This window comes from Ornithorhynchus anatinus, chromosome 21 (genome assembly GCF_004115215.2).
Source record: "Ornithorhynchus anatinus isolate Pmale09 chromosome 21, mOrnAna1.pri.v4, whole genome shotgun sequence".
NCBI classification, from domain to species: domain Eukaryota; kingdom Metazoa; phylum Chordata; class Mammalia; order Monotremata; family Ornithorhynchidae; genus Ornithorhynchus; species Ornithorhynchus anatinus.
Window position 1 is genome coordinate 7,393,088 of NC_041748.1, and position 25,401 is coordinate 7,418,488.

Below are 25,401 nucleotides of genomic sequence, written 5' to 3' on the forward strand. Positions count from 1 at the left end.
GAGGGGAGGGGTGACTGGAGACCCAGTCCCACGCAGAATCCAGGAAGCCAAAAATCCAAGCAATACTCCTAGTGGGAGTGTGGTCTAGTGGAAAGAGCACGGCCTGGGAGTCAGAGGCCATTGGTTCTAATCATGGTCCCACCACTTGTGATCAAGAGCAAGTCACTTCATTCCTCTGGCTCGGTTACTTCATCTGTAAAATAAGGATTAAATCCTCCTCCCTCTCTGATATATACTGGGAGCCCTATGCGGGACAGGGACTGTTTCTATACTGATTATCTTGAATCTACCCCAGCACTTAAAACAGTGCTTGACACACAGTAAGGTGTTAAATAAATATCAGGTAAAACAGGAGGCATGAGCTAAAGACGCTGGCAGAGAAAACGAGAGCATCAGCTCTGCTGTCACATTTTCAGTAAACAGGTGAGACCGATGAGAGGAGGAAGGATGTTGAGCCAAAGGAACAGCCCAATCTTGAAATCAATCAATTGAAATCAATCAACCAATAACTGGTATTTATTGAACACTTAGTGCACTTAGAGCGCTGTACTAAGGGCTTGGGGGAGTAGAATATAACAATATGACAGATACATTCCCTGCCTACAGTGAGACTTCAGCCTAGCAGACGAGACAGACATTAGTATAAATAAATAAATATACTGATATGAGCATAAGTGCTGTGGAGCTGGAAGGGGGGATGAAAAAAGGTAGCAATTCAGGATGATGCAGAAGGGAGCGGAAGAAAAGGAAAAGAGGGCTTATTCAGGGAAGACCTCTTGGAGGAGATGTGCCTTCACTAAGGTTTTGAAGACTGGGGGAGAGTGATGGTCTGTCGGAGATGAAGAGGGAGGGAGTTCCAGACCAGAGGCAAGACATGGGCAAGAGGTTGGCAGCGAGATAGACGAGATCCAGGCACTGTGAGTAGGTTGGCATTAGAGGAGTGAAGTGTGTGGGCTGGGTTATAGTAGGAGAACGACCTCACAGTAAATCCAGAATCCCCTGGGGGTCAGGTAGCCTGCCGGCAAGAGCGCACAGGCCGTTCCTCCACAAGGAGACTTGGCCAACCGAAAGGAGGACCTGTGGGAATTGATCCGAGAAAGAGACGAGTGTTCGGTCTTCTCTCAGATGTCTTCTTCAATCAAACAATCAATCGTATTTATCGAGCACTTACTATGTGCAAAGCACGGTACTGAGTGCTTGGGAGATGTGCCTAGGTGCACCCGGGTCCCAGACATCTCAAGGTCAAAACGCTACTCGAGACTTCCTGATCTAGCTAGACGGAACTCAGAAGTGCAGGTGGGACATGGTCCCCGCAACCAAAACCACTAGATAGACATCCCAGGAGGGGAATACGGAAGCTCTCCCTAGTCCCCGTGCCAATCAAATAAGGTATGGGGTGGAGGGGGTGAGGAGATGGGCAGAGATTAGACAAGTGGAGGCGGGAAGCTGGAATGGCCTTTTGAGCAGCCTGCCGCCTCTGACCTTTGGGGTAGCGAATTGAGCCGGCTGCGGGTCACCTCTGCCCAGAGCGTGGAATGCCCGCTCTGCCTGAACCGAGTGAGGAGCCGTGGGACGGGTGAGGGTCCCGCTGAACGCTTGTGGGGCTGGAAGCTAGGGAGCTTCGCCATGGGCATGTACCACAGAAATGAATTTCTCCTGAGTGGGAAGTGTTCTTGGGAGAGAGCTTGGTGCTTTCCCACGTGCGAGTGACGCAGAAGTGGATTCCTCCAGGTGGGAAGCGTTCTGCGGTGGGAGCTAGGTGTTCCACCACGCAGAACTCCTAAGTATATTCCTCAAGATAAGGAAGCCCCAATATAATTAAATATTCATATTCCTCCCAAAAGGGAAATTCGGCTTGCCGCATCCAAAATTATTAAATCAGGATATCCTTCCAAAAAGGGAAGTTCAATTCGCTGCACAGAATAAATTTTGTACAGATTCAGCCCGTAACTCCGGCCCTTTTCTCTCCCCCCACCGATTCCCGAACCCGTCCCCGGCCAACAGGTGACAGAGTCAGAATTAGCAGACTCTAATGATCTTACGTTCATCACGAGCCCATAAGGAGCTTACGGTCTAGAGGAACAGAGGCAAGAGTCCTCTTCTGAGATCCTCTGGCACCTAATCCCATGCTTTATCCACTAGGCCAAACTACTTCCCCAGTCAATTCAACTCAGTCAGTTCCATCAAGCAAACAATTGATGGTATTTACAGAGTGTATATGTGTGCAGAGCACTGGACTGAGCGCTTGGGAGGGTACTATCCTGTCCTTACCTTCTGCCACATGTTGATGAAGAAGAGTTCCCGGGAAACATTGAAGGACACATTGGTGTCGTAGGCATCATCTCCAAGGTTGGAGACGGAGATGTTGAGGGAAATGTTCTTGACAGCTCCCAATGCCAGATAAGGGTTTTTCTCATCCATGCTGCAATCAGACAGAAACACTGTTTAGTTCTTTTTCTTTTTAGTGACATTTGTTAAGAATTTACAATGTGCCAGGCACTGAACTAAGCGCTGGGGTAGATACAAGTTAATCAGGTTCAATACAGACCCTGTCCCATGTGGAGCTTTCAGTCTTAATTCCCATTTTACAGATGAGGTAACTGAGGCCCAGAGAATTGAAGTGACTTGCCCAAGTACCCAGAAGACAAGCGGCAGAGCCAGGATTAGAACCTAGGTCCTTCTGACTACCAGTCTCGTGCTCTATCCACTAGGCCACACTGCTTCTCAAGCTCTTCCTGTCGATTCACCAATACCCCATCCCAGTGCTCACCATTTTCTTGGGAACAGTGGACACTGTTTGGGACAAGAAGTTCCCATCAATCAATCACTTAATGGTATTTATTGAGCACTTACTGTCTTCAGAGCACTGCCCTAAGTAATTAGGAGAGTAAACTACAACAGAGTTGGTAGACATGATCCCTGTCCACAATGAGCTTACAGTCTAGAAGGGGAGACAGATATTAATACAAGTGTATAAATTACACATAGAGAAGTGCTATGGGGCAGAGGGTGGGGGTGAATATCAAGTGCCCAAAGGGAATAGACCCAAATGCATAGACATTGCAGAAAGAAAAGGAAATCGGGGAAAAGAAAGCTTGACTGGGGAAGACTTTTAGGAGATGTGGCCTTCATGATACTTTGAAGGTGGGGAAAGTGGTGACCTAGTACATATGGAAGTTCCAGGCCGGGGGAGGGTGTGGGAAAGTTGTTGATGGCGAGATAGATGGGATTGGGGCACAGCGAGCAAGCTGGTGCTGAGAGGGCGAAGTGTGCGGGCTGGGCTGTATTAGGAAATCGGTGAAGTAAGGTAAGAGTCGGTGAGTTGATTGAGTGCTTTAAAGCTGATGGTAAGGAGTTACTATCCTTTTTTTATCCAATAACCTCGCTTCTTTTTCACTAAAGGGCTGGTAGGATCCTCTCTATGGAACTGCCTGATGGAAAGATGGGAAAATCTTCTAACTGTAAACACCACGGCTGACAAATTTAAACCATCTCTAAGCTTGTTGTGGGCAGGGGACATGTCTGCTAACTCTGTTATTTTGTACTCTTCCAAGCGCTTAGTACTGTGATCTGCACACAGTTAGTGCTAGATAAATATCACTGATTGATCGATTGATCTCTGCACCACATCCTGAACACCCCCTGCCCTTCAGGCCATGAAGCAAGAGGCATCAATATGCCCATGACTTAGGCAAACGTTTACTTTTTCCTGGTCCACCTGGCACTCACTGAACCAACCTCTTTTCCCAAAGACTGGGAAAAAACAAAACACCCACTGCCCATCGCCCCTATCTCAGGAATCTCAGGAACTTTATTCTTCTAGACTGTAAGATTCTTGTGGGCAGGGAATGTGTCTACTAACTCTATTATATTGTACTGTCCCCTTTGATTCTCACCCTATCCCAGCCCCACACCTCCTATGTCCATATCCTCATACTCTATCCCTTCCCCATGGGCAATTTATTTTAATATCTGTCTCCCTATTCATTCATTCATTCAGTCAGTTATATTTATTGAGCACTTACTGTGTGTAGAGTACCGTACTGTTTGGGAGAGTACAATATAACAATAAATAGATACATGCCCCGCCCACAACCAGCCTAACTAGACTGCAAGCAGTCCAGTACTCTACATACAGTAAGCACTCAATAAATACTACTGATTGACTGATTGTTTGACCAACTGGAAAGGAGAACTGCAGTAATTATGGATGCGCCAGCTCAGAAGGGAGGCAAAAGTTCAGAAAAATAAGTTTGGAGGAGATTTCTACACTCTCGCTTGAGTTCCAAGAAATAGAGCCACTGACCTCCAGTTACTCCTGCAGCTATCTGTTTGTTATTGGTGGTCAGTTTCTAGAAGCTGGAGGGTAACGATCAGTTTACAGATAGAACAGGCGCAGGGAAAAGCTATTTTAGTTTTGCTTTTCGGAGGAATTTGGCAAGCACGGGGCTGGGAACCAGTAACCTTCCAGTCATTGCGAAACCTTCATCCTCTTGGACATCTAGAGCAGAGCCGCTTCAATCGATCATTTAGTCAATCAATCAATCAATCACTCAATCAGAGAAGCAATATGGCCTTGTGGATAGAGCACGGGCCTGGGAGTCAGAAGGACCTGGGTTCTAAACCCAGCTCCACCACTTGTCTGGTGAGTGACATGGACAAGTCACTTCAGTTGTCTGGGTCTCAGTTCCCTCATCTGTAAAATGGGGAGTGACACTGGGAGCCCCACGTGGGACAGGGAATATGTCCTACCCTACTATCTTCTATCTAGCCCAGCGCTTAGTACAGTGCCTGGCACATAGTAAGAGCTTCCTCATCATCACCTCATCTGCAGCTCGATTTGGGCTCCAAGTCAGACTGTGGGTCCCTGAGAGCCAGCTCATGTGCGGACTTGCTCTATGGATGACACATGGCCCCCCTGCTCCCCCTGGAAGTCAGACCTGACCTCCTTCTATCCAAAACCTCAATTTAGGTCCCAGGGGAAGATTCAGACACATGGGATTTTGGGAGCTCAGTGTGTTCCAGGAAGATTAAGGCCTAGGACCAAGGCTGTTCCTGCATTCAGTCGTATTTACTGAGCGCTTACTGTATGAGGAGCACTGTACTAAGCGCTTTGGAGAGTACATTATAACAATAAACAGACACATTCCCTGCCCACAGTGAGCTTTCAGTCTAGAGGGGAAGACAGACATAAATAAAAATAAATAAATAACAGATATAATAAATAATAATGATAGTATATGGACATGAGTGCTGCGAGGCTGGTTCGGGGGATAAATAAAAGGAGAAAATCAAGGTGACGCAGTAGGGAATGGGAGAAGAGGAAAGAAGGACTTAGTCAGGGAAGGCCTCTTGGAGGAGATGTGCCTTCAATGAGGCTTTGAAGTAGGGGGATAGTAATTGTTGGATATGAGGAGGGAGGACGTTCCTGGCCTAATTCTCTCCCCTTCTTCAAAACCCTACTTAAAGCTCACCTCCTCCAAGAGGCCTTCCCAGATTGAGCTCCCTGTTTCCCTCTGCTCCCTCTGCTTCCCCCTCTACCCCCCCCTTTACCTCTCCTCAGCTAAGCCCTCTTTCCCCCCTTTCCCTCCGCTCCTCCCCCTCTCCCTTCCCCTCCTCTCAGCACTGTACTCATCTGCTCAACTGTATTTCATTACCCTATTTATTTTGTTAATGAGATGTTCATCACCTTGATTCTATTTATTTGCTATTGTTTTAATGAGACGTTCATCTCCTTGATTCTATTTATTGCTTGTGTTCTTGTCTGTCTGTCTCCCCCGATTAGACTGTAAGCCCATCAAAGGGGAGGGACTGTCTCTATCTGTTGCCAATTTGTACATTCCAAGCGCTTAGTACAGTGCTCTGCACATAGTAAGCACTCAATAAATATTATTGAATGAATGAATGAATGAATGGCCAGAGGCAGGACTTGGGCTAGAGCTGGGGGGCGGAGAGCTAGGAGAGATTGAGGTAGTTTCTGGTTCCAAAAGCCCAGCCCTGGGGCTTCCCATGTAGCCCCACCCTCTGTCCACCTTGAGGAATGCCTTTTGCCCCCATCCGAGGGAGTTCGCTCTCTGGAGAGGCAGCGACAAACTGCTACATGATGCTCGGGGGCAATTTATTTAGACAGTGAATCTCCTGTGGTACAGGGACTGTGTCCGACTTGATGATGTTGTATCTACCCCATCACTCAGTTCAGTGCTTGGTACATAAGTACTTAACAGGTACCTTCACTCTTACTATTAATAATAATTCCTTCCCTAAGTCCTTGAACCCTAGAGAGGCAGAAATGACAACCTTGACCCCTCCGGACAAGTGATAACTCCGAAGGATATAGCAACAAAAAGAGGAAGATAAATTCCCCTTGGGGAAGTGACTAAGCATTTACAGGAGAAAAGATGCATTCAGGGAGCAGAAAATCTCCGGATCCTCCCCCTCAACACAGTAAATCACATGTGGCAGGGCTCTGTGAAAGGGGAAAGATTTTAGTGCAAAATTCGGTCGGGAACTTCACCAAGCAGTGAGGGCTGAGGCTAAATTCAGCAGCTTATCTCTCCCCTACAGGAATTGGAAGAGGGGGGTGGTTATTTATTTTGTTTTCTTGGCTCTTTTTAATGATTGTCTCTCATCTCTTTTGAGCGTGCAGTGAACTTTAGAATATTTAGCATTCATTCTTTAACCCTGACCCCTGCGAGCGAAGTTAAAGTTTCCTGAATTGGATAGTCAAAGGAGAGTGATGGGTGCTGGAAATTTTCTCCTAACCAAGAACTCAACAGCCAAATGGCTTTTGGCAGCAGGATAATCGTAAACCAATTCCAGAGCAAAGGAGGGAATGAGGGGGTGTTGGAAAATCACGTTCCATCATGGGCGAGTCATTTCATTTTTCTGGGCCTTGCTTTCCTTTGCTTTAAAATGGGGATTCAATACCTGTTCTCCCTCCCCCTTGGACTGAGCCTCATATGGGTCAACCAGTGATATTTATTGAGTGCTTAATAATAATAATAATAATGTTGGTATTTGTTAAGCGCTTACTATGTGCCGAGCACTGTTCTAAGCACTGGGGTAGACATAGGGGAATCAGGTTGTCCCACGTGGGGCTCACAGTCTTAATCCCCATTTTACAGATGAGGGAACTGAGGCACAGAGAAGTTAAGTGACTTGCCCACAGTCACACAGCCAATAAGTGGCAGAGCTGGGATTCGAACTCATGAGCCCTGACTCCAAAGCCCATGCTCTTTCCACTGAGCCAAGCTGCTTAATGTGTGCAGAGCACTGTACTAAGTAACCGATTGGATAATACAATGCAACAGAGTTGGTAGACATATCCCCTGCCCTCAAGGAGTTTAAGTCTAGACTGTGTCTGACCTGATTATCCCATATCTATCCCACCGCTTAATTTAGTGCTTGGCGCATAGTCAAGTGCTTACCAGATCATTATTAATAGAGTGAAGAGAAGAGGATTCGGGTAGTTCTGCCCAAATTCCTCCCTTCCCTGCCATTTCCCCTTTATATACCAGACCTGACCACCCCATGTGGATTAAATACAGCTTTATGCTTTTTTTTTTTAACGTAGCATTGGTTAAGCACTTACTATATGCGGGGGACTGTACTAAGTGCCGAGGTAGAAACAAGCAAATCAGGTTGGACACAGTCTGTGTCCCACCTGGGGCTCACATTCTTCATCCCCACTTTACAGATGGGGGTACTGAGGCCCAGAGAATTGAAGGGATAGAGTCAAGGTCACATGGCAGACAAGTGACGGGGCCCAAGATTAAAACCCAGGTCCTTCTGACCCCTCAGGTCCTGGCTTTATCCAGTAGGCCCCACTGCTTCCCTGCTTTCCCCGAATTTCACATTCCCCTCCTCTTGTCTGCCTGCCCCGACTTCCTGGCTGGATTTGAGATCCTCCGTCAGGACGGACTGATTGTTTTCTTAAATGTCTGAGGGCTAACCAAAATCGGGGATAGGAGGGGTGGCCTCTTCTTCCTGCACACCCAGACCACACAGAACAATAATCCTGGGGGTTTATGTTGGCTCTGAAGACCTGTGACATACATCCTCCCCTGACTCTCATCTCAGTAGCCCAGAAAAATGACTAAATAGAAATTATTGTTAAAACGCTACCATGAAGTCCCAATTCCCCTGGATCTAGAAGTTATTCCCTAATCCTCCTTGCAGGACTGAAACTCAGCAGCCTTTTCGTTGTTCTAATTATGATCATCGTTAGCATTGACCAGCCTTCCTGCTCTGCATCTCAATTTCACTTAAGTAAATAAGCTGGACCGGTTGGCAAATCTTTGCCATCTTCAACTCTGCACTAGACTTCAATCATTCGATCAGTAGTATTTACTGAGCAGTTACTATTTGCAGAGCACTGTACTAAGCACTTAGGAGAGTACAACACAGCAGAATTAGCAGATAGGGTCCCTGCCCATAACAAGCTTAAGGTGTAAAGGATGAGATAGGTGTGACTATGAATAAATAAGCAATTTGTGATGTATAATTTGAAGAAAAGTACACAAGTTTGGTGGGGTTGGGGCTGGGGCAAATATCAAATGTTCAAAGGTTGCAGATCTAAATGCGAAGATGACCCAGAAAGAAGAGCGAGCCAGGGAAAAGAGGGCTTAATCGGGGAAGGCCTCTTGGAGAAAATGTGACCTCGATAATACTTCGCAGGTAGGGCTGGCATATATGGAGGGGAGATGGGAAAGGGGTCGGCACCTGATCCCACTGAAACAAGCCAAGAAATTGAACTTTTCCCTCACTTTCCTAGAGATCAGTCATTAGACCTCATTCCTGAACCATCTGCCAGCTCAGCTTCCTCAACACTCAATCCATTTCTGGTTTCGTCTTCCACGATGTGACCCGGTTCTCTCTCCCCAGGATTCTGTTTTGTTTTGTTGTCTGTCTCCCCCTTCTAGACTTTGAGTCCATTGTTGGGTAGGGATCGTCTCTATCTGCTGCCGAATTGTACTTTCCAAGCGCTTAGTACGGTGCTCTGCACACAGTAAGCGCTCAATAAATCCGATTGAATGAATGAATGAATTCTACAATTTTCCAGGGAGAGTGGACGAGCGTAGATGTGCTGTGGAGTTTGGTAAACAGGCTGGCTTTTTTCTGCCCCTGAAGCCAGGACTTGCTTTCGCTATCTCAGAGATATCACTTAAATTCTTGAAAGGGTTTAGTGGGGTCTCATTCCCTGATTTTCTCTGCTACTCAATAAAAACGTAGATCTCTGGAGAAGGGAGAAACTGAACTGGATTCAGTTTGCTGTGGATGGTGGTTTTCTGACAGAGTGGATAATACTGCTATTACTACTACTGATAATAATTATTATGGTATTGGCTAAGCACTTACTATGTGCCAGGCACTGTACTAAGCACTGGGGTGGATACAAGCAAGTCAGGTTGGACACAATCGATGTGCTACAGAGGGCTCACAGTCCCAATCCCCATTTTATAGATGAGGTAACTGAAGCACAGAGAAGTTAAGTCACTTGCCCTAGGTTACATAGCAAATGGGATTAGAACCCATGACCTTCTGACTTCCAGGTCCATGCTCTATCCACTACGCCATGCGACTTCCCTACTACTACAATTACCACTACTAATAATGTTTGTGCTATTCGTTGAGCCCCTAATAAGGGCCAAGCATTGTGCTAAGCACTGGTATAGGTGTAGTATGATCAATAGATTAATCATATTTATTGAGAGCTTACTGTGTGCAGAGTACTGTACTAAGTGCTCATAATTTGTCTCCCCATCTAGACTCTAAGCTCACTGTGGGCAGGGAATGTGTCAACTCTGTTATATTGTTATATTGCTATACTGTACTCTCCCAAGCACTCAGTACAGTGCCCTGCACACGTAAGCGCTCAATAAATACCACTGATTGAATATGACATCCAGAGTAACTATTAAGAGTCAGAGTGTCTTTTCCACTTCTTGTTAAAACCAAGCAATCAATGGTATTTATTGAGTGCTCTCTATGTTAAAAGAACTGTACTAAGTGCTTGGGATCATATAGTAAAGTTGGTAGGCACAAATCCTACCATCAAGAAGCTTACAATCTACTGGAATGGATATATATACACACACATATGTAATTTAAGTATATTAAGTATACTTAAATTTAAGTATAAGATTTCCCTGAGATCTCTAGCTTGAAAACCAGGGAAAAGTCAAAACAAGACATAATGATGATGATGATAAAATAATATTTGCTAAGCACTTACTATGTGTCAAGCTCTATTCTAAGAGCTGCGATAGATACACGTTAATCAGATTGGACACAGTTCCTGTCTCACATGGGGCTCAAAGTCAAAGCAAGATATGAAAAACAGAACTTTGGTTTTCCTTCCTAATCTTCAGCCTTCACATGGGCTAGTGGCCCAAATCTGATAAGTAGCAACAAACTAGTAGGTGGAAACACATACACACACACACAAGCACACCACTGGCTAGAAGCACAACGGCATGTAGCCCCTTGGGGAGTTCTAGATATACCTTGGGGAAAGAGAGATTAGAATATAAAAGTCTCTCAGTACAAGGCTTCCCCTTCATTCAGACACATTCCCTGATAAAATGACTCAGAACAATTCTCAGGCCCCTGTACAACCCTACTTGAAAGAGGCTGAAAATGATCAAATGTCCAAAGAATGCTTTCTAGGGTGCCGAGGAAAATTCCTGAATAAAGGATCACAAGAAATCATCAAAAATCAAATGTAAAAAGATAATTGTCAATAAATGTGAACATCTTTCCTCTAAAATACTTTACTTTCTGTGCACACCGCCATCTTCCCTGTAGCAAAGATCGTCTATTCTTCGACTCCTCACAGAAGCTCCTGACAATTGGCTTTAAGGAATTTAATCAGCTCTCTCCACACAATCCATTAATCAATCAATGGTATTCATTGAACACCTACTGTGTGTGGAGCACTGCACTAAGCGATTGGGAAAATACGATTCAAATAACTTAGGAGACACGATACCAGCCCACAGAGAACTTAAAGTTTAGATGGGGAGAGAGATTTTAAAATTGGTAATAATAATGATTATGGTACTTTTTAAGCACTTACTATGATGTGTCGAGCACTGTTCTAAGTCCTGGCACTGTATATTGAAATTAATTATTGATAGGGGCAATGGGAGAGTTTAAGGATATGTAGATAAGCGGTCTGGGGGGCGGAAAGAGAGCTGAAAAGGAAGAGAAAATGTAGTAGGTGATGGCAGTGTGATGAACAGGCAATGGAGGAATTTGAGGAAGTTCACTATTTCTATTTTTATAAAAATCGTTGCACAGAAATAGTTTCTATCCAAAAGAAACTATAGAAACAATAGTTTCTATTTTACAACAGGATAGTTGGCGAGTCTATTAGAGTTTAGCAAGGGAAGCAGTGGAGTCATTGGGTGCTACCGAGGGGAGTTGGAGGTTTGGAATATCTGGGGGCGGGGGCCGCAGACATGGGAGTGGTTGATGGAGAAATAGAAGTGTCAGGAAGCAGTGTGACCTAGTGGAAAGAGCATGGGCCTAGAGTCAGAGGACCTGGGTTCTAAACCTGGCTCTGGAATTTCCCTGCTGTGTGATCTTGGGCAAGTGATTATCAACTATCAAATCTTCATGATGGACAGCCCACTCGCTCACACAAACCTAAAGTGAAGTGACTTACCCATGGTCACTAAGTAGACAAGTAATCGGGTTGGACATAGCACCTGTCCCATGTGGGGCTCACAGTCTTAATCCCCATTTTACCGATGAGGTAACTGGAGCATGGAAAACCCAAGTGACTTTCCTAGGATCACACAGCAGACGAGTGGCAGAGCCGGGTCCTTCTGATCCCCAGGTCCGCGCTCTATCCACTAGGCATTGCTGCAGTTCCACAAATCGAGTCTGGGTCCGAAGAACCAAACAGGCCCCTAGGGTGAGTGCGCTTTTGGAAAGGAAGAGGTGGCCCTTAACCCCTGTAATCCCAATCATGGGGAAAAAAAAAAGTCAGCCAGCGACTGTAGGAAATAGAATGTCTCATCGGTGCTGGGCCTGATTGCTACGCTTGCTGGTCACCCATTCAGGAAACTCCAAATGAGAGCTTTCAAGGAACACAACCAAACTTTCCTAAAGGAATTTCCATCTCATTATCGACAGGGCACGGTGGAGGTTACAGATAAGCTGGATTCCTTCCGAGCCAAGGGGGCCAGGGACATTAGAAAGACGGCGGGGGTGGGGGTGGGGGAGTGGGGAGAGGGAAGGTCAGGTGGTCTATTGGCCCAAGGGTGACCCCGAGAGTAGAGGGGCCCTTCCTGCCTTGAGCTCATTGTGGGCAGGAAATGTGTGTCTGTTTATTGTTATAGTGTACTCTCTCAAGCGCTTAGCACAGTGCTCTGCACACAGTAAGCGCTCAATAAATACGACTGAATGAATGAATGACTTCTGTGAATGGCTTCTCCTTCTGCAGTACCATGAGCATAAGGCCTTAGAGTGCCATTTTCGACGTTACAGAGTTTCTGCTCTAAGGGCCTGTGGCACCTGGAAAACAGTGAGAGAAATGTTCTGTGGGCTCCAGCATCTTGTTTGCCTGCCGGCGGTGCTCGTGCCCTGCAGTCACCCCAGTGTCGTCTCTAGGAAGAGAAGCATTTGTGTCTATACCCTTTGGGCACTTGAGAGTCACCTCACCCACCGCCCCGTAGGACTTACGGATTTATCTGTCATTTAGGTATTTGTATTAATGTCTCGCTCCCCCTCTAGACTGTAAGCTCGTTGTGGGCCGGGAATGTGTCTGCCATACTCTCCCAAGTTCTTGGTACAGTGCTCTGCATATAATAATGATAATGTTGGTATTTGTTAAGCACTTACTATGTGCAGAGCACTGTTCTAAGCGCTGAGGTAGATATAGGGTAATCAGGTTGTCCCAATATAGTAAGCACTCGGTAAATACGATTGACTGGGGAAGCAGTATAGTCTAGTGGATAGAGCATGGGCCTGGGAGTCAGAAGGTCCTGGGTTCTGATCCTGGCTCCTCCCCTTGTCTGCTGGGTGAACTTGGGCAAGTCACTTCACTTCCCTGGGCCTCGGTTTCCTCATCTGTTAAATGGGGATGAAGACTGTGAGCCCAGGTGGGACACGGATGGTGTTCAACCTAAATAGTTTGTATTTACCCCGGTGATGATGATGACGATGGTGATGGTATTCATTAAGCGCTTACTATGTGTCAAGCACTGTTCTAAGCACTGGGGTAGGGAAGTCACCTTAACTTCTCTGTGCCTCAGTTCCCTCATCTGTAAAGTGGGGATTAAGACTGTGAGCCCACTGGGGGACAGGGACTGTGTCCAGCCCTAATACCTTGTATCTACCAAAGCATTTAGAACAGCGCCTGGCATGCAGTAAGCACTTAAAAGATACCACAATAATTATGAATCCCCATTTTACAGATGAGGGAACTGAGGCACAGAGAAGTGAAGTGATTTGCCCAGGGTCACACAGCAGACAAGTGGCAGAGCCAGAGTTAGAACCCACATCCCTATGCCTTTCAGGCCCGAGGTCTATCCACTAGAACATGCTGCTTTTTCTTCTACTACTAGTACTACTTCTACTACAACTGTTACTACAAAAACAGCATGGCGTAGTGGATAGCACACAGGCCTGGGAGTCAGAAGGTCATGGGTTCTAATCCCAGCTCCGCCACTTGTCTGCTGTGTGATCTTGGGAAAGTCACTTAATTTCTCTGGGCCTCAATTCCCTCACCTGTAAAATGGGGTTTAAGACTGTGAGCCCCATGTGGGACACGGACTTTGTCCCATCCTGATGATCTTGTATCTACCCCAGCACTTAGTACACTGCCTGGCACATAGTAAGCACTGAATAGGTCTACACACGCACCTTGTTTCTAAAGGCCCCCCAGAGCTGTATGGATCCAACATTGGAGAATTCCAGCCCTCCTGCACGGGTTTGGGAAGCCCGGTTCAAACAGAAACTCCTTACCCTCGGCTTTAAAGCACTCAATCATCTTGCCCCCTTCTACCTTACCTTCCGGATTTCCTCCTACGACCAGCCCGCACACTTCACTCCTCTATCACCAACCTACTCGCTGTACCTCGTTCTCATCTATCTTGCCACCGACCTCTAGCCCACGTCCTGGAATGTTCTCCCTCTTCAGACCCAACAATCACTCTCCCCACCTTCAAAGCCTTATTGAAAGCCCACCTCCTCCAAGAGGCCTTCCCCGACTAGCCCTTATTTTCTCTTCTCTCACTTCCTCCTGTTTTGCCCATGCAGTCATATCTGCACCCTTTATTCACCCTTCCCTCAGCCTCACAGCCCCCCTGAACATATTCTTTAAGCTCATTGTGGGCAAGGAGCCACTCTGTCATGTTGTACTCTCCCAAGCATTTAGTATAGTGCTCTGTACACAGCAGGCACTCAGTAAATATATCCCGGCTAGACTACTGTGTCAGCCTTCTCTCTGACCTCCCTTCCTCCTCTCTCGCCCCGCTCCAGTCTATTCTTCACTCCGCTGCCCGGCTCATCTTCCTGCAGAAACGATCTGGGCGTGTCACTCCCCTTCTTAAACAACTCCAGTGGTTGCCTATCGACCTCCGCTCCAAACAAAAACTCCTCACTCTAGGCTTCGAGGCTCTCCATCACCTTACCCCTTCCTACCTCTCCTCCCTTCTCTCTTTCTACCACCCAACCCGCACGCTCCGCTCCTCCGCCGCCCACCTCCTCGCCGTCCCTCGGTCTCGCCCATCCCGCCGTCGACCCCTGGGCCACGTCCTCCCACGGTCCCGGAACGCCCTCCCTCCTCACCTCCGCCAAATTGATTCTCTTCCCCTCTTCAAGACCCTACTTAAAACTCACCTCCTCCAAGAGGCCTTCCCAGACTGAGCTCCTCTTCTCCCTCTACTCCCTCTGCCACCCCCCCTTCACCTCTCCGCAGCTAAACCCCCTTTTTCCCCTTTTCCCTCTGCTCCTCCACCTCTCCCTTCCCATCCCCACAGCACTGTACTCGTCCGCTCAACTGTATATATTTCCGTTACCCTATTTATTTTGTTAATGAATTGTACATCGCCTTGATTCTATTTAGTTGCCATTGTTTTTACGAGATGTTCTTCCCCTCGACTCTATTCATCGCCATTGTTCTCGTCTGTCCGTCTCCCCCGATTAGACTGTAAGCCCCTCAAACGGCAGGGACTGTCTCTATCTGTAGCCGACTTGTTCATCCCAAGCGCTTAGTACAGTGCTCTGCACATAGTAAGCGCTCAATAAATACTATTGAATGAATGAATGAATAAATACAATTGATTGACTGACTGGTTTTCTCCAGTCTTTAAATCCACACATCCAGTGGGGGCCTTGACAGCTCATCAACCCGATGGACTCCTCTTTGGTCATGGCCGAACGAAAACTCAGCTGGCCCTTATCAGGAGCTGCTGTTCCCTTTTCAGTCCCGGGACTGTTTTGGGCAGGGAAATAACCGAATCCGTGTTGTGGTTAACATCCCGGGGGGAGCCAGAAGTCATTCATCCGCGCTGAGCTCTGCACGCCTCCCCAAAGAGTTGAGCCGTAAGAACGCTGCTCGTGTTTCACGGAGTTAAGGAGGCCCTGAGACAGATCTTCAATCCAAGCTACACGGGCAAAAGAATCTGCTGATTCAGCCCGCGCAGGCAGCTCTTCGCTGGTGGGAACAGGTGCCTGCAATCTCCTCAACGGTGGGGAGACTCTATCCGCACTGGCTTCCCACGAGCCTCTGGGCTCGTTATCCTTTGGCCACCCGCCAGCTGGGCCGATCCCAAGCCGGACCTGCCAGGCCCAGCAGAACCGGAGGACAGTTCAAGAGCCTCCAGCAGATGCCAGGATTCATCTTGGCTTTCTCTCCACCGTGGATGAGCTATCTCTGTCTTCGTAGGGAGCTGGGGGCTTATGCCCCCTCCTTGAGGAGGAATTAAATCGGTTTCAGGCTCCCAGTAGGCCTAGCTACCCAGCTTCTTCAAAGACACACGCCCTGGGTTAGGTTAGATCCGAGGAGAATCTGATGGGTTACTGGAGGAATCCTGTATCGGTGGCCTACGGATTTTGAAGGATTCACAAAAACTAAAGCTTTGTGGAACGGCTTTACCTTTCAGAGAGAAATATGGAGGTGGGGATGGTATTTGACATTGTACTTTTGACCTGCCTGTTTTTCAAGTCTCTTCAGGTTCAGCAGAGAAAGAAGGTACAAAATTTTTCTGCCTACTCTATTACTAATCTTCTCTCTGCACTTCTATCTTGTCTATCACACTGCTGATCTCTCATCCACGTCCTGACTCTGGACTGAATCGCCCCATCCTCCTCATATCCGACTGACGGTTCCTGTCTCCGCCTTTCAAAGCCTCACTGAAGGCACATCTCCTCCAAGAGGCCTTCCCTGACTATGCCCTCCTTTCCTCTTCTCCCATTCCCTTCTGCATTGCCCTAACTTGCTCCCTTCATTCATCTCTGCACCCAGCCCCATAGCACTTATGGACATATCTGTAATTTACTTATTTCTATTAATGTCTGTCTCCCCCTCTAGACTATAAGCTCACTGTGGGCAGGGAATGTGTCTATTGTTCTTTTGTACTGTCCCAAGAGCTTAGTACAGTGTTCTGTGCAAGGTAAGTGCTCAGCAAATAAGATTGAATGAATGAATATATGCCAGGCACTGTACTAAGCACTAGGGTGGATATAACCCCACCCCAGATTGGACACAGTCCCCATATCACATGGGGCTCATGGTCTTAATCCCCATTTTACAGATGAGGTGGGGCACGGAGAAGTAAAGTGAAGATCACACGGTAGACAAGTGGCAGACCCGGGATCATAAACTAGGCCCTTCTGATTTCCAGGCTCTTGCTCTATCCAGCAGGCCACAATCCTTGGCACGCTTTCACTGAAAAGGAAGTGGGGAAAGTGAAGAACTGACTACTACTGAAACTGTCTTCCAAACTGTATGTCCAAGTTGAATTCTTCTTCCTCAAAATGGAGGTTTTGAGAGGTTCTGGACATCCATTTGTCCAAAACATTGGTGGCCTGCAACTCCTACCCCAGCCTGTCCCCCATTTTTCTGGATCCAGAGAACACCTCTGAAGGGAGATGTCTACATCTAAAGGCACCCAATCCACAGGATGGGGTGGGGAGGGCCAAAAGGGAATGATGCAGCTAGAGGAAGTGACACCTGTTTTCCATCTTTGAAAAACCCGTCCTCTTTTCCAGAAGCCTAATTCCTTCCAGACCCAGGGCCTGTTGGTCAGCGGCACCAAATTCGGGGACCACAATGGAGGTGAAGTCTGCACGGTTACAGGTGAAATATCCTGAGAAGCAAAAGCCTTAGTCCTGATGGTATGGTTAGTTTCAGATGAGCTGATGCTTCAAACTCATTTTTAAAACGTTTGGGGTTTGATCGGATTCATATTACATTTTGCCGGTTTCTCATCATATATTAAACCATTTTTTGAAAATCAGTCTTTTGATTCATGAACACTTTAAGACTTAAAAGCATTTTTGGAGAGACTAGAGGATATCCAAGAAGCCTCTAAATTTTTTATGGCTTTCTCAGGGTTTGTCTTTCCCTAAATACAAGGCTATATTTACCAGCAGTAAATAATTCCTACACCCAGCCCATGAATTTTAAGTGAGTTCTAAATATAGGCGGGGAAAGAATTCTGCCTCATTCTCTCCTTCCATTATTGGAAAACTTTAAAATCCAGCTGAGTTGTTTTTAGCACTTTAAAGGTTAATCCGGATCAGAACCTAAGTTGCTTCTTCATTTGGATCGCCCTGTGTTGGAAAAGATTTGTTCTTTTCAGTTCCTGGCTCACAAGCCAGGAACTTTTCCGGGTTTTGATGCCCATGTGGAAGAACGGCTCTATTGTCCAACAGAAGTCTATCTACCCAATTATCGCCACGGTGCACAATGCAATCCTATGCGAAATTCATATCTATATCTGCTGATGTCATAGTCTTTGTGATATGGTAGCAGACCTTTCCCCCTCACCTTCCTGCCCCAGAGCTAAAAATTCCACCAGAAAATCAAATCAAACAGGAAACCCCTGGGAATAATTCAACATCAGCAACTTCAGTCCTGAAAGTGAGCACTGAAAAACTGGAAAGAAAGGAAACAGAAGGCTTGTGATAGTTTCCCCTTTAACCTGAGCAATTCAAGGGCTGAGTTAGAAAATCCTGAATTAATCAAAGTATCTGTCTAGACTGTAAGCTCCTTGTGGGAAGCGAACGTTTCTATCAACTCTGCTCTATCGTACTCTCCCAGGCACTTAGTACAATGTTCAGCATGAAGTAAGTGCTCAGCATGGCTAAGTGGAAAGAGCACGGCTTTGAAAGTTAGAGGACATGGGTTCTAATCCAGGTTCCTCCACTTGTCTGCTGTGTATCTCCTTCTTTACAAAGGGTAAGCCACTTATCTTCTCTGTGACTCAGTTACTTATTTGTAACATGGGGATTAAGACTGTGAGCCCCACATGGGATAACCTGATTACCCTGTATCTACCCCAGCACTTATTACAGTGCTTGGTACATAGTAAGGGCTTAATAAATGCCTTTATTATTATCATTATTAACAAATATTACTGATCGATTGGACTCCTAAAGGGCTTGTGCTCATCTTGCCTATTCCTTTCTGCAAAATTGTAGGGTTTCAGAGGATCCATCAATCAATCAATGTGATTTATTGAGCGCTTACTGTGTGCAGAGCACTGTACTAAACTCTTGGGAGAGTACTAATACAACAGGATTAGTAGAAACAATCCCTGCCCATAATGAGTTTACTGTCTAGAGGAGCAGGTGAAGCCAGATTTTCTCCCGGAGAATCGAAAGTGAATCATTTAAAAGATGACCAAGAAAGCAGGGGAGGAACTATGATGTTTGTAAGAAAACTAAAACTAGAAATTATCCAGTGCCATATAGTTGCACTCCATAGGTCTCCAGTTTGCCTTTTAACCTCAACAGTGTCTTGGACGAGTTGCGGATCTTCACCCCAAGGAAGTGGGCAGCTAGGATGGAGGTGGCAGAAGGACCTAGGTTCTAATTCTGACTCCCCCACATGTCTGCTGTGTGACCTTGGGCAAGTCACTTAACTTCTCTGGGCCTCAATTACCTAATCTGTAAAATGGGGATTAAGAGTGTGAGCCCCATGTGGGACAGAGACTGTGTCCAGACTGCTTAACTTGTATCTACCCCAGAGCTTAGAGTAGAGGTTGGCACATAGTAAGCACTTAACAAGTAGCATTATTATTATTGTTGTTAATATTAGAAGAGGTTTACCCACCTGGTCCCTCTCAGGATCTCATATGGAGAGTTTCCAGTACTCTACCCAACTCAGCTATAGGAGGAGAGTAAAGCAGAGGCCTAACCATTCCATTCCTAGCTCGGGCAGGGCTAGCGAGTGGAAGGCCATCTGCTACAATTCAAAATTCACCCGTGCTGGGCAGCAGGGGCATGGGAGAGAATGAAGGGTGGAGACTCAAGTTTACTAGGCAGAAGAAACCGCTTCTGGATTTTTACCAAGAAAACTCTATGGATTCACTACCAGAAAGATTGTAGTTGGAGGTGGGGCCTTCTGGGAGAGATGTGTCCATGGAGTCGCTATGGGTAGGAAAAGACTTGACAGCATAAAACAAGACAAGACCCACCTGGAGTGCAGCAGTTTGCCCTGAAGTTTCAGATCTGCTGCACAGTCGTCCGATTGACAGTTCCTCTCAAAAACCGTCTGTGGAAAGAGAGCACACGGCAGCATTAGACTCCAGGCGAGGCTTTGAGGGTTTTACAAAAGAGAAGCAGCATTGCCTAATGACCAAGAAAGCAGGGGAGGAACTTGATTTTTATAAGAAAACAAATCAGAAATAATCCAATGCCATATAGTTGCACTCCGCAGGTCTCCACTTTGCCTTTGAACCTCGACACTGACTTGGGCAAGTTCTGGGCCTTCACCCTAAGGAAGTGGGCAGCTAGGAAGGAGGCAGAACAAGGTGCTTCACTTCTCTGTGGTTCAATTTCCTCATCTGTAAAATGGAGATTAAAACTGCGAGACGTTTGTGGGATGTAGACTGTTCAACCTGATTAGCTTGTATCTTCCTCAGTGGTTAGAACAGTGCCTGGCATGTAGTAAGAGTTTAACAGGTACCAATAAAAAAAGGCAACAACCTCTCCTGTCTCCCTCCAGGGTAACGGGGGCAAAAAGGGGGAGATGTTTTGGCTCCTTTCCCCTCCTTACCACCACTGCCTCGGTATCCACAATCCAGGCAATCCTAACATCCCAATTTACTTAGGCTTCAATTCCCTGAGCCTTGTTAGGACCAGCTCTGGGAACATAACCCTAATCAATCAATCAATTGTATTCACTGAGCCCTTATTGTGTGCAGAGCACTGTATTAAGCTCTTGGGAGAGTACAATACGACAAAATTAGTAGACATAGTCCCTGCCTGCAATGAGTTTACAGACTAGAGGGGGACATAGACAATATAAATAAATATATTTCAGTTCTTAGCAAATCTCCTCACGAGAGGTTTTTTTTAATAAGATCACTTGTTTGCTCCCCCATGGGAAGGGGTAAAGAAAGAAGACTGGGAAAATAAGGGAAAGGAATGCTTAGTGATATCCTCATTGGGAGTCAGAAGGATCTGAGTTCTAAAATCCCACACTGCCACTTGTCTGCTGTGTGACTTTGGGCAAGTCATTTCACTTCTCTGTGCCTAGTTACCTCATCTGTAAAATGGGGATTAAGACCGTGCTTTACATGTGGGACAGGCCCTGTGTACAACTTGATACGTTTGTATCTACCCGAGCACTTGGAAGAGGGCATGGAGAATAAGAAGTGCTTAAAAAATACCATCATCTAAATCTCAGGGACAGAGATTTGGTTTCAACTGAATTCTATTTGTAGCCCAAAGGGATTTTCTGGTAAATCGATCTCCCCAGCCTGAGTGGTCTTGGCAACTGGCAACTTTCTTATTTACCCTGGAGAAGTTTGGTTCTTTTTGGCCATTTTTTTCCACAGACGGAGATCCAAGCCTGCTTTGCTGGTATTTAGGAAGGCTGAACTCTTGGCTCCAATAAATGCTCCAGTCTACTGGCGGAGGTGGGGGAGCCCAGTCGGAGACAGGGCCGCCATTGAAACAGTGCCCGTGACAGGGCCCCATTTCCTCACAGCATCAAGTGCCCTAGCCAACGATCCCTTTCTCGATTACAAATAAGAGACTCGAGGAAGGCCCGCAGAGAAAATGGAGGTTTTCCCGAGGGCCTTCATTTTGGTGTGGAAGACAAAGCAATCTAACAAGACTGTAAGCTTGTTGTGGGCAGGGAATGTGTCTGTTTATTGTTATATTATACCCTCAAGTGCTTAGTGAAGTTCTCTGCCCACAGTAAATGCTCAATAAATATAATTGAATGAACGAATTAATGAAATCTGCCAAGAGCCACGTTACAGCTATGTGCCAGATTAGTGACTCATGAACCAACTGTATTTATTGAGCACTTACTGTGTGCAGAGCACTGTACTAAGCATTTGAGAGAGTAAACTATAGCGAGCTATCAGACTTCTTGGAGACTTTGACCAATCAATCAATCAATGGTATTTACTGAGCGCTTACAGTGTGCAGAGCACTGTACTAAGCACTTGGAAGAGTACCAAGAGCAGACTACCCATTGTCCAAACGACTGAAGACACAGAGAGAGGAAAAGGGATTCTCCTGAAGCAGACAAGATTTCAAGCTAGAGCTAATGAAGAATGAAGGGGCTCTGAATGTCGGAATGGGCCACTGGGGAGAGACTCCTTCTATGAAGTTTGTAAAAACAAGATGGCTTCTTCGAAAATCCAGCCAGATGGCAGCGGGATGGGTTGGTTGACCTCTTAAGAATGACCATTCCAGCTCCGCATCCCTCTAATGCCCTTATCTTTATGCTCCTCTCCAGTGTGATAGATGGACAGCTGTTTCTGTTTCCTGTTCCTGGCTTGACAAAAGCATTTCCTCACCACCGTCTGCAACCCCCTTTCCTGTTCTGAAATGAATCCTCCTCTGTCTGAGAGGGTCAAGACAACCCAGTTAAATTTGAGGTGCCCGGGTGTAAAATCAGAGAAATCACCAATCTATTGTCAGTTAGAACATTCATTCGATCATTCAATCATATTTATTGAGCACTTACTGTTTGCAGAGCACTGTACTAAGCGATTGGGAGAGTTACAAGAAAACCTAGGCCACACACCTGGGTATTTTGTATCCTTTTGGCACTTGGTATTCACCTTACCCTCTGTCCCACAGCACTTATGTACGTTTCTGTCATTTATTTATTTAGATTAATGTCTGCCTCCCCCCTAGACTTTAAGCTCTTTAGGGGCAGGAGCCATGTCTACCAATCGTGTTATATTGTACTCTGTCAAGCTCTTAGTACAGCTCTCTGCACACAGCAAGTGCTCAATAATTACAATTGATTGAATCAGTGATGACCAGTGTCCTGCAGCGGGCCAGGTAAGGAGCTGAAATTGGAACTAAGAGTCCCTGTTCCTCCCCAAACCACCAGGATCCTGAAAGAAACGGGAAGTCTCCCAAGGCTTAGTATCGTTTGTGTTTTCTTTGAAGGAGAGGGAACCACAACACCCGTAACACAAACAGTCACCATCTATGGACAGAGTGTTGAAGCACCTCCATGTAGCAGGATTTTATCCGAGGGGTTTGAGGATTACAGAAAAAACATCAAATACAGAGACAGTCCCTACCAAAGGGGAGCTTCCATCCTGGAGGAGAAATCTAGAAATAACTCGGAGTGAGAAGTAACGTGGAGAAAGTACAAGCCTCGACAGGATAAGAAAAGACAAGACTACCCTCTTCCCTCTCACCCCCATAGGCTGGCACCCAGAGAGCCCGACCAGCAAATAGTGGATGAAACAATCAGTCAGTGGCATTTATTGAGCACTCGCTGTGTACTGAGTACTGTACCTAGTGCTTGGATGATAACAACCACTTTCTCGGCAGCCTTGTCCCTTCCCTTCAGTGCCAGCTGAGATGCCCATTCCCTTCCCTCCATTGCAGCCTGTCAGGCTGGTGCCATATGGGACAAGAAGCAATGTGGCATAGTGGCTAAAGCACAGACCTGGGAGTCAGAAGGTCATGAATTCTAATCCTGGCTCCACCATTTGTCTGCTGTGTGGCCTTGTGCCTCAGTTACCTCATCTGTTAAATGGGGATTAAGACTGTGAGCCCCATGTGGGACGGGGACTGCGTCCAACCTGATTTGCTTGTAACCACCTCAGTACTTCGTACTGTGTCTGCACAGCATAAGTGCTTAACAGAAACCACAATTATGATTTTTTAATCAGCTCTTGGCATGAGTCCAGATAGCTCCATCAGGTGGAAATCCAAATCCAAAGCCAGGATGATTTGCACCGTGACATCTACCTATTAGGACGGGGCTTTGTCTACTAATTTTTTTAATGCTATTTGTTAAACACTTACTATGCACCAGGCACTGTACAAAGCACTGGGGTAGATACAAGCTAATGAGGTTGGACAGAGTCCCTGGGGTCTGGGGCTCACAGTCTTACTCCCCATTTTAAAGATGAGGGAACTGAGGCCTAGAGAAGCGCAGTGATTTGCCCAAGGTCACACAGCTGACCAGTGGTGGAGTCAGGATTAGAACCCTGTCCTTCTGACTCCCAGGCCTGTGCCCTTTCCAATAGGTTACACTTCTGTCTATGGCCATACCACCCTGAACGCGCCCGATCTCATCTGATCTTGGAAGCTAAGCGGGGTCGGGCCTGGTTAGTACTTGGATGGGATTCCGCCTGGGAATACCGGGTGTTGTATTTTTTTTTTGTATTTTTTTTTTTGAGAAGCAGCGTAGCTCAGTGGAAAAGAGCATGGGCTTGGGAGTCAGATGTCATGGGTTCGAATCCCAGCTCTGCCACTTGTCAGCTGTGTGACTGTGGGCAAGTCACTTAACTTCTCTGTGCCTCAGTTACCTCATCTGTAAAATGGGGATGAAGACTGTGAACCTCACGTGGGACAGCCTGATCACCCTGTATCTACCCCAGCGCTTAGAACAGTGCTCTACACATAGTAAGCATCTAACAAATACCAACATTATTAAATACCAACATTATTCTCACTCTGAGTCATTTTAAGATTTTTCCTCAAGGATGGGAGCTCCCCTGTGATAAGGACTGTACTTTCTTGTCTAGAAATAGTACTTCCTGAAAGTCAAACTTAGGGGAAGCGATGTACTCCTCTTCCCTCCCTCAGTATGGTGGCAGAACTGTATCTGGAAGGGGCTGGTATTCCTACCACCATCATTGGGAAATCGGAAAGCAAGGGTAAGCCAGGTGCCAGCCCCCTGCCACGTCACCAATATGAGGAGACACACATAATGCCCCGAGTGTTACACGGGACGCACAGCAGAACAGGTTGACATCCCTGCAGCCATTTTGTGGCACCCTATCAGTTCATTCAGTCATATTCATTGAATGATTACTGTCTGCAGAGCACTGTACTAAGCAGTTGGGAGAGTACGATACAACAATCAACAGACAGGTTCCCCGCCCACAGTGAGTTTATAATCTGGGGGGGATGTTAGGGTTAGGGTCCCCTTGGATTCTCCATTTACATCCACCCCCTTGGAGAACTCATTTACTCCCATGGCTTCAACAACAATCTCGAACTGGCTAATTCCCAAATCTATCTCCCCAGCCCTGATCTCTCTCCTTCTCTGCAGTCTCGCATTTCCTCCTGCCTTCAGGACACCTCTACTTAAACGTCCTGCCGACACCTAATAATAATGGCGATAATAATAATAACTGTGGGATTTGTTAAGTGCTTACTATGTTCCAGGCACTGTACTAAGCATTTGGGTAGATACAAACTAATTGGGTTGGACACAGTTCCCGTCCCACATAAGGCTCACAATCTCTCTACATAGACTCAAAGCTCATTGTGGCCAGGAAAAGTGTCTACTAACTTGGTTTTAATGGACTCTCCCAAGTGCTTAGTATAGTGCTCTGCATATAGTAAGTGCTCGGTAAATCTGATTGATGGATTGATTGTACAAAGACATGATCAATGAATATGACTGGTTGATTGATTGACAAATAAGATCCATTGATTGATTGAGTGGCAGAAGAGTGGGGTCTTTACAAGCTCCTGGCTCAGGCACCCTGCTACATTTAAAGAATTAATTATGAGAAGCAGTGTGGCTTAGCGGTCGGAGCATGGGCCTGGGAGTCAGAGGGATCTGGGTTCTAATCCCGAATCCTCATCTTGTCTGCTGTGACCTTGGGCAAGTCACCACTTCTCTGCATGGCGTAGTGGATAGAGTACGAGCCTGGGCATCAGAAAGTAATGGGTTCTAACCCTGACTCCACCACCTATCTGCTGTGCGACCTTGGGCAA

At 46.4% G+C, this 25,401-nt stretch overlaps 1 protein-coding gene and 1 pseudogene across 1 annotated transcript in view; one reads left to right on the top strand and one right to left on the bottom strand.

The window, feature by feature from the left end:
- The window catches only part of ITGA9 (integrin subunit alpha 9), a 286,676-nt gene that overhangs the window by 83,809 nt on the left and 177,466 nt on the right, over window positions 1-25,401 (bottom strand). The window contains exons 17-18 of the mRNA XM_029049589.2: window positions 19,656-19,732; window positions 2,272-2,422 (exon numbers count right to left, since the gene is read on the bottom strand). Of these exons, the coding sequence (XP_028905422.1) occupies window positions 2,272-2,422; window positions 19,656-19,732 (228 nt within the window). The remainder of the gene's footprint in view (window positions 1-2,271; window positions 2,423-19,655; window positions 19,733-25,401) is intronic.
- On the top strand, window positions 23,708-23,826 carry LOC114806204 (annotated as a pseudogene).